The following is a 10,093-nucleotide window of genomic DNA, read 5'->3' on the forward strand; positions in this document are numbered from 1 at the left end:
CCTGCATATTCCTTTATTTTCCTTCTTGAAAATGGGAGTTATGTTTCCCCTTTTCCAGTCAGTGGGAATTTCTCCAGACTGCCAGGTCTTTTCAAATATGATGGACAGAGGCTTTGCAACTTCATTGGCTTGTTCCTTCAGGAACTGTGGACAAATCCTGTAAAGTCCCATAGACTTATGCACCTTCAGGTCCTTCACATGGTCATGAACCTGCTTTTCTCCTACAGTGGGGAGATCTTCCTTTTCAGAGACCCTGCCTTTGTCTTCTCTAACTTGGGTTGTGTGAGGAGAGCTTTTGCCAATGAAAGCTGAGGCAAAGTAGTCATTGAGTACCTCAACCTTGTTTATGTCCTGCATGGCCAGGTCTCCAGTTTCCTTCTGAAGTGGGCCCACAGAAGATGGACTTGGGATGGTCCATAGGCTTGAGCCAAAGCATCTTTGATCTGAATAATTTTTTTGCTGTATAACGTTAGCAGTATGTTACTGGAGAGCAATTGTTAAATGAACTGGGCTGTAGTGAATCGAATAGGAAGAAACATGCCTAACAAACAGCCTGCTATCTGACTACAGCGTGCCTCTCTCAAATGGTATGATAGTTCTGTGATGAATCCTAATGTATTGCTGTTCATGTCATATTAACATCTGAAAATGCTAAGAAAGTAAGTTCAACAGACATTATGAGGTGATCATGTGGCATTAAAGCATCAAGACAAAGAAAAGTTTACTGCAGTGGTTTATCAATGGTCATTATTATTTCATTCAGTGGGTGCAGGGTGTACCTACTTCATAAAGAATTCTTCCTGGTATTATTTTGCAAAATTTGGGAACAGAGACAGAGGTCACTCATGGGATGACACTGTTAAGTTGCTTCTTGAAGAGCCTCAGGATGAAGTTCAGCATTCTTCCGTGATTTCTATTTCCCCAGATCTGGCGTGTGGAAAGCAGCGGCAGGGTTCCTGTGGGACCTGAGACATATGGACAGTTCTATGGTGGTGACTGCTACATTATCCTCTATACTTACCCTAAAGGGCAGATCATCTACACATGGTATGTTTGGTTGCCTTTGCACAGACCTCCAGCATGTGGATAGTATTTTATGCTGACTTTTGTTTACTGTGTGTTTGTCATGCAGTGTAAGCTCTAGATTATTTTGAAACTGGACTTAACCATTGTCTTTCTCCTTGTCTTCCTCAGGCAAGGAGCCCATGCTACAAAAGATGAACTGACTGCATCTGCATTTCTGACTGTTCAGCTGGATCGCCAATTCAATGGTCAGGCTGTGCAGGTTAGAGTGTTTTGGATAAAATTCAACAGAGCATCCAACCTCTGAAAGGGGGGTTAATGGTTGAAGACTGGGAATATAAACTGCTTGTGGTCTGTATTGAGCCAAGTACTGTGGGCTCCTTTTAAAGCCACCAGAGATTTCCCATTTGAATAATCCTTTCTGAATGTAGATGTGCAAAAGAACACAGATATAACACAACTTAAACCTGTGTTTTCTTTCCTTCAACTTTCACTGTCTAAAATTTATGTTTTAGTCTGAAGGATAAGATCTTCCCAGGCAACTCACTCTGAGTAATCTGTGTGAACTGCCCTTTCTCCTTTTGATTATATAGGAAGCTGTGATGTTTAGCCCAAACAAAACACCTGTCTTTAAGAGGGCCAAAACTGTGAGACATGGAAGCCACATGACAGCCAGAAGGGCAGAGCCTGGCGGAACTGTGCCACATGATCTGGCTTGACCCTGCCATAGCAGGGAACCTAACTTGGATTTTCCCATCATATGGTGTTTGCAGCTCCATGAAAGCAGGAGATGCATCCTCACTTGCAGAAATGGGGTGGGCAAGGCAAGGTGCAGGACATTGGCAGCTAAAAGGTGTGAGGAGATAAGCTAGTCCTAGCATGACTAGGGTGTGTGCTCTCCTTTCATCACTAGTGAGGAGTGGCGGGTAGGTGAGGTGAGAGGTCCCCTCCTTTCACAGAAAGGCTAGAGCTGGAACATGACTGGGGACAGGCAGAGATTTTCTAGGCAGCAGAAGATAATTCTGTGATTCCCATTTCTTAATTACTGAAATAAAGGGCTTCAGCTACCCACTAAGGTACAGTTACTTTAGATGACAGGCCATACTTTTATCTATTAATCAATTATTATTTATAATTGAAATTACATTAAAGAAGGATTAGAAGACTTCTAGGTAATTTACTCCTTGAAATATTCCCAACATATGTTCTTTATTCGGACAGAGTTCAGCACAATATGATCCTGGCTCATAATTAAGGCCAACACTAACAGTAAAGTAATGATAATATTACTACTAACAGCTGCAATAATAATGTGCTTTAAAAGCCTTTTATATTAAAGCTGAAGGAGGTCCATCTCGCTCCAGTGGACATGACACTTAGAAGTAATTTTAGCCTGCAATGAATTGAGAAATACGTATATGTGTATTTATACCTATGTGTATATACACACACATGCGTATATGTGCATTTATATCATTTATATGCGTGTACATGGCTACCTAGAGTATGTATTACCTGTGCTTAACTTCTGTGTTGGCTTTATTTGAAAGGTTTACATGTACTATGTCGTGGTCACTAGATGGCACTGCAGTACAAGTGACTTCCTAAAAGTCATTCCCTTGTTTTTCAGGAGTGTTTCCCGCAGCAGGGCGGGTTGTTTTTCCTGAGTTGTGGGAGATTTTTTTGGCATTTGGAAAACCCTGCCACAGTTTGGCACCTACAAGCACACGTGTCCTAGGATATCCCTATCAGGCAACTGTGCCAGTTTGTCTGTCCAGTGGTGGGACAAGCAACAGGCAACTCCTGCTGCCCAGCACTGCCCTGCCACTGGGCTTCCCCGGCTCCAGCTGCCCCAGCCTCACCGGGTTGGGGCTCTGTTTCTCTTCCTCAGCTGGCTATGCAGTGTGTCTCAGTCCCCGTTTTCCCCCTTTCTGGCGTGAAAGGTAGAGATTCGTAGCCCTCTGCCTCAGCAGATGGTGCTGTTATAAAGGAAGAAAAAATGGTTGTACACAAGTAACTTTTATCATACATCAACCTAAAAATAGTTGTTTTTCGTAACTCAGTGATTTTCTGAGATTGCAATATCATCTTTTGCATCTGTAATGGAAGGTCGTGGGGAGCTACAGGCCTGTCAGCCTGACCTCAGTATCAGGGAAGATTAGGGAATGGTTAATCTTGAGTGCACTCACAGCATATGCAGGACAACCAGGCAATCAGGCCCAGTCAGCAGGGGTTCATGCACGGCAGATCCTGCGGAACCAACCTGATGTCCTTCTATGATCAGATGACCCAGCTAGTGGATGAGGGAAAAGCTGTGGACTACCTAAAATCTACCTGGACTTTAGTAAAGCCTTTGAAACTGTTTCCCACAGCATTCTCCTAGAGTAGCTGGTGGCTTATGGCATAGACAGGTGTACTGTTTCTTGGTTAAAAACTGGCTGGATGGCCAAGCCCAGAGAGTTGTAGTGAATGGGGTTGGATCCAGATGGTGGCCAGTCACAAGTGGTGTTCCCCAGAGCTCTGTTCTGGGGCCAGTCTCATTTAATACCTTTATCAGTGATCTGGACAAGGGTACCCTCAGTAAGATGGCAGATGATACTAAGTTGGGTGGAAGTGTTGATCTGCCTGAGGGTTGGACAGCTCTACAGAGGGTCCTGGACAGCCTAGATTAACAGGTTGTGGTCAATTGTATGAGGATCAAAAAGACCAAATCCTGGGTCCTGCACTTCAGTCACAACAACTTCAGGCAATGCTACATTCAGGTTTGGGGAAGGGTGTCTGGAAGGCTGCTTAGAGGAAAAAGATCTGTGGGTGCTGGTTGACAGATGGCTGAATATGAGCCAGGAGTGTGCCCAGGTGGCCAAGAAAACAAATGACATCCTGGCTTGTGTCAGAAATAGTGTGGCCAGCAGGACTAGGGAAATGATAGAGTCACCATCTCTGGAAGTGTTAAAAAATGTGTAGACATGGCATGTCAGCACATGGTTTATTTAGCATGATGGTGTTGAGTTCATGGTTAGACTTGATGATGTTGGAAGTCTTTTCCAACCATAATGGTTCTATGATTCATTTTTGTCATCCATGTTATCCTCTGCAAGATAGATTTATGCTCATCTTTTTAATCCTCTTGCAGGTAAAACACATACAGAAATAATGAACAGGATGAAAATCCAATCAGTTCTGCTTAAATACAAGGCATCTAAACTTTCAAGATACTTTTTCAGGGGAATGAAGTCATTCTGTAAAACTCTAAGAAATGACAGTTCTTTTGAAAAAGAGTAATCTTCTTATTACAGTAGATAGCAGCCATTTTTAATCAGCTAAGCATTATGTTAGAAGTTTGAATCTTGTCTTTTTGTCACCATGACTGACAAAAAAATCTCACAAATGCTCTAACTTTAATGTGTCTGGGACTATATTTTTAGATCTTCTCAGCTTGCCACTTCTCATTTGTGCTAACATACTTAGCATTTTTGGCTAACGTCCCTTATGCTGTTCAACAAAGACCAAAAATATCTGCCTGTGTCCTTTTGTTTCTCTTACTGCATTTCTTCACATATGTACAGATTCGAGTCAGCCAAGGCAAAGAGCCTGCACATTTACTGAGCTTGTTCAAAAACAAACCACTCATTGTCTACAAAGATGGGACATCCAAGAAGGAAGGTCAGAAACCTGCTCCACCCACACGACTCTTCCAAGTTCGCAGGAACCTGGCAGCCATTACAAGGATTGCAGAGGTAAGGTCACCTGCAAAGTGAACCAACTATTCCACATGGAAAATGGTAATCAGCCATGAGCCATCTAATTAAGCTTGTTGGGCAGTCCCATCTGGTAGGAATACAGAACTCCAAATACATTGTTCTATGTGACTAACCCATCTCATAAATCAAGGAAAACATGCTGTAACTGGCTGCAATAGTCTACATCTTTCAGAGAAGAGTGTAAGAAAAGGTGAAGTGAACATGCAGCTGACAAAGAATAGACAAAAAATCAGCAATCCTTAAGAGGCAGGCTTTCCTACTGCCAAGTAGTTCTAACTTTTGCCCTTCAAGTCAGTTCCCTGTCTCAAGTTAATCACAGAATGGTAGGGGTTGGAAGGGACCTTGAAAGATCATCTAGTCCAACCCCCCTGCCACAGCAGGATGACCTAGAGTAGGTCACACAGGAATATGTCCAGGTGGGTTTTTAATGTCTCCAGAGAAGGAGACTCCACAACCTCTGTGGGCAGCCTGTGCCAGTGCTCTGTCACCCTCACAGGGAAAAAGTTTTTCCTTATGTTTATGCAGAACCTTCTGTGCTCCAGCTTGCACCCGTTGCCTGTTGTCGTATCATTGGACATCACTGAGAAGAGCCTGGCTCCGCTCCTGACACTCACTCTTTACATATTTATAAATATTAACGAGGTCACCCCTCAGTCTCCTCCAAGATAAAGAGACCCAGCTCTCTCAGCCTTTCCTCATAAGAGAGATGTTCCACTCCCTTAATCATCTTTGTGGCTCTGCACTGGACTCTTTCAAGCAGTTCCCTGTCCTTGAGCTGAGGGGCCCAGAACTGGACACAATATTCCAGATGTGGCCTCACCAATGCAGAATAGAAGGGGAGGAGAACCTCCCTTGACCTACTATCCACACCCCTTCTAATACCCCCCAGGATGCCATTGGCCTTCTTGGCCACAAGGACACATTGATGACTCATGGTCATCCTTCTGTCCACCAGAACCCCCAGGTCACTTTCCCCAATGCTGCTCTCCAACAGATCAGTCCCCAGCCTATACTGGTACATGGGGTTGTTCTTTCCCAGATGCAAGACTCTACACTTGCCCTTGTATTTCACTACATTTCTCCCTGCCCAACTCTCCAGCCTGTCTAGGTCTCACTGAATGGCAGCACAGCCTTCTGCTGTGTCACCCATTCCTCCTAGTTTTGTGCCATCAGCAAACTTGCTGACATTGCGCTCTGTTCCCTCATCTGAGTTGTTGATTAATATATTGAATAGTACTGGTCCCAGTACCGACCCCTGAGGGACTCTACTAGACTCTGTCCTGTTGACCAAAAATCTCTGACTTCTGTACTTCAACCAGTTCACAGTCCACCTCACTACCCTGTCATCCAGACCATACTTCCTCAGTTTAGCTGCAAGGATGCTGTAGGAGACAGTGTCAAATGCTCCACTGAAATCAAGATAAACCACATCCACTGCTCTACCATCATCTATCCACCTGGTTATGTCCTCATAAAAGGCTATCAAGTTGGTTAAACATGATTTCCCTTTGGTAAAACCATGTTGACTGCTCCTAATGACCCTCTTATCCCAACAACCCCTCTGTGCCTAGAGACAGCACCAAGGATAAGTTGTTCCATCACGTTTCCAGTTATGGAGGTGATACTGACAGGTCTGTAGTTACCCATGTCCTCATTCTTACCCTTTTTGAAGACTGGAGTGACATTTGCTTTCCTCTAGTCCTCAGGCACCCCTCCTGTTCCCCCTGGCTTACCAAAGATGATGGATAGTGGCCTAGCAAAGAGTTTTGCCAGCTCCCTCACCACCCCCTGGTGCATCCCATCAGGACCCATGGATTTATGGATTTCCAGATTGCTTAATTGATCTCTAACCCAGTTCTCATCAACCAAGGCAAACTCCTCCTTTATCCTGACGTCCTTACTCCTCATTTACCCTGTCACAGATAGAACCAGGACACACAACCCAGGACAGATCTCAGTACATTCTAGTTGCTCTCTCACATAAGTTCTTCTCTAATTTATATCGGTATAAATCCAGGGAAGAATTGAAGAAAAAAAAAGCATAGATAATGAACATCTATCTACACATTTTATGTAAACATGCAAAATAGCAATCACTCTCTTTGAAAATATAAAGAATAAAACACTTTCTTTCTTGATCTAGGTTGATGTTGATGCAACGTCACTTAACTCTAATGATGTCTTCGTTCTGAAACTGCCAAACAACTCTGGCTACACCTGGGTAGGAAAAGGATCAAACAAAGAAGAGGAGCAAGGAGCTCAATATATTGCCAGCATTCTTAAATGCCAGAGTGCTAAGATTAATGAAAGCCACGAACCCGGTTAGTATAAGGCCATGTAGATGCTAATGGGCAGCTGAGAATACACAGCTGCGTGGAAATACAGCATATGCTCAATCTCTCCCTCTGAAAATCCAACCTGACATTTTACCATGGAGATCTATCCAGATCTGGCTGATGCACAAGCAGTGCAATGCCCCGGAAGTCTATAGGACAGCAACAGGAGCTGCAGAGCAATGTGGTCCTTTCTTTATCCTGAGTGCCTAGTAAGAGAGAAAGACATAATACATTGCTTTTTCTAGGTGTGCAAGTGGTATATTTATTATTATTTCAACAAACTGTAGGAAAAACTGTAAGAAAATGCAGCCATCTTGGAAGCAGAAAAGAAGATACTGTTTGAGGATTTTTGAAACAGTATCTAACAAGCTAAACCATCAAATTTTTAATCCACTGCTAAATAATTGATGTATTGTGTATTTCAGAGGAATTCTGGAAAGCACTTGGAGGTAAAAAAAAATATCAGACTTCATCACAGCTCTCGATAAAGGCTGAAGATCATCCCCCTCGCCTATATGGTTGTTCTAATAAGACTGGCAGATTTATTGTAAGTATATGAGGGATACTTTCCTCTCAGTGTAATTACTTATTTTCTATTTTCCCTTGGGAATCATCAGACACTAAATGAATTTGGGGATCTAGCTTAATTAGCCATGCTTGACAAGAACTAGAGAGTTGAGGTTTGGTGCTTTACATCAAGCCAAACGCAAAGGGTGGACAGCCTGCTCCAGCCTGGGACTAGAGTTTTGCAGACCCAAAAAGATAAGGCGTTTGCCCAGTCAAAACCACTTGTGTTCTGGCAGAGCATTGCCAGACTGCTGTCATTTCACTGAGAAAGTACAGGTCAGTGCTTCGCCCCTTACCTGTTTGATAGTGGTAGTGAGGAAAAGAAATATTCCTTGCCAGAAATCCCTAGAAGTCTGAAATTTTCCATAGAGATTTCAGACATGTAATTATGCCTCAAAAGTATTGGCCTGTGCTCAAGGAGGTAGGAATACCTGTTTCCTTTGCAGAAATACCCAGAGCTCTGTGCTGGGTATTAAGCCTGTGATTCAGGCTTAATTACTTACCATATTCTGTGAGGGCAACACTGTGTCACCATTTGGCAAGGATGTACTCATTTTTAGGTAGGGGACACAGCTGGTTACCATCTCTGCAGTCTCCTTAAGTCTCCATTCATTTGGAGAGGGATAAATCAAATAGGATCCATTAATATGGACTTTAAAATCTTATGAGTAGTAAAGTGTATTCTTCTAACAAGCTTCTAAAACACTCCTGTGAAATACAGTAACAGGAACCAACCTCTATAATAGTCTGCTGGGAGCTATGCACTTGTTTGTTGTTTGTTTTAAATTCCCTCCAAGTTCTGTGAAATCCCCTTTTTTCTGTATCCAGTAACAGAATCACCACTGTTAGAGCTCACCAGAACAGGTAGGTCAGGTCACTTGGACCCTCTGGCCACCATAACACAGGGTGAGAAGAACAAATGTCTTTTGCACCATCTGCTTACCATCTCTTTAGCACTCCTACATAATCAAGTATAGCCAAACCCTTGATAGTTCTTTGAAAGTAGAGGGCTGACCACTAGCTACATTATTTGTCCTTCTCATACAGAATAACATTAAACTGCTTTCCCTGCTGCCTGCACATCCTTGGAAGAAGCAAGCAGTGTGCCTTTCCTTTGAGGCTTAATTCTCAATGGCTTAGTCAACTGTAGTGTCCCATTGTCAAGTGACTGGAAAGCTTGCATGGAGGTTTATTTCATCACTGAGCTCACCCACTGCAAACCAAAACACTTTATTTTCCTTATTCATGAATGTAAGTGGCATGACTGTGTCAGTTGATATCAGTTGATTGATTTAGTTTGCTTGGTACAAGGTGATCTATGGAAATTTCCCTGTCCGCTTCTGGCAGATCTCGATCCCAGCTTAACAACAGTCACAATTACAATGTGAAACCTTTGCCTCTCCTGAGGATATTCTATCAATTCTGATAAACTGAGAGCTGATTTTATAAGACATGCAATTATGTGATTTGTTTCCTTTCACTGAAACACCCTTGAAACATTAATCAAATCAGTTTAGGGCTTGACCCTTTAAAAGCAAGAAGAATTGCACACCAGCTTCTGGACTTATTCTTAAGTCTTCTTCTTTAAAGTTTCTTTGGCCTGTGCATAGTCAGAATATCTTTATAAATAAATTTCAAAAAACCCAAAACAACAAAACCACCTCAAACCCCCAAAACATATATCTTTTTTAGATCGAGGAGGTGCCAGGAGAATTCACTCAGGACGATTTGGCTGAAGATGATGTCATGTTGCTGGATGCTTGGGAGCAGGTAAGCTGGGTACCTGAGCACTGCTTCTTGTAGTAAAAATGATAATTTATTCTTAACCGCTTAGATCATAAGACGGGGGGAAAAATCATCTTTGTGAGAATGGAAGAGGTTTTGTTTTATTTAAATTATCCCAGTGGGAGCTGTATTTTTTGAGCTGTATGATGTGCTGATATGAACACACACGATTGATTTTCCAAGCACAGTGTGAGACTATGGGAGGCACTTCCCATTAGAACCAATGGAAGCTGCTAGAGTATAAGCCCTGGCAGTGTTCTGAAAGGTTCACAATAATGTTCTTGACTTTATCCCTAGCATTTATTATTTTTTTAAAGAAACGTACTGCATAAAAGGTATTCAGGAGCCACAAAATCCATGTAGCATCAGCACTTACAAAAAGTCTTACTAGAGAAGGGTACAAACACTAGACCCTGACACAGATTTTTGCAGAAGAACTGGGTGGAGGGTGACAGAAACAATCTCTGTCATTTCCCCAGGTTCATTGAAAATGTTGAGAGCTTTTTGGATAACAGGCAAACTTACTGTGGATGCAAAGGGCATATCTGTTTCTCATAGTACATTCTCTCTATCCTTTCTCTCCCCTTGGAGGGAAAGAGGAAGGAGGCCGAAGATCCTGTG

At 42.7% G+C, this 10,093-nt stretch overlaps 1 protein-coding gene across 1 annotated transcript in view; it reads left to right on the forward strand.

Annotated features, from left to right (window-relative positions):
- Nucleotides 1-10,093, forward strand: part of SCIN (scinderin) — a 50,731-nt gene that overhangs the window by 38,047 nt on the left and 2,591 nt on the right. Inside the window, exons 9-14 of the mRNA XM_009994981.1 lie at nt 926-1,047; nt 1,195-1,285; nt 4,590-4,760; nt 6,928-7,105; nt 7,546-7,667; nt 9,380-9,457. Of these exons, the coding sequence (XP_009993283.1) occupies nt 926-1,047; nt 1,195-1,285; nt 4,590-4,760; nt 6,928-7,105; nt 7,546-7,667; nt 9,380-9,457 (762 nt within the window). The remainder of the gene's footprint in view (nt 1-925; nt 1,048-1,194; nt 1,286-4,589; nt 4,761-6,927; nt 7,106-7,545; nt 7,668-9,379; nt 9,458-10,093) is intronic.

Source organism: Chaetura pelagica, unplaced genomic scaffold (genome assembly GCF_000747805.2).
Source record: "Chaetura pelagica isolate M959 unplaced genomic scaffold, ChaPel_1.0 scaffold12, whole genome shotgun sequence".
NCBI classification, from domain to species: Eukaryota; Metazoa; Chordata; class Aves; order Apodiformes; family Apodidae; genus Chaetura; species Chaetura pelagica.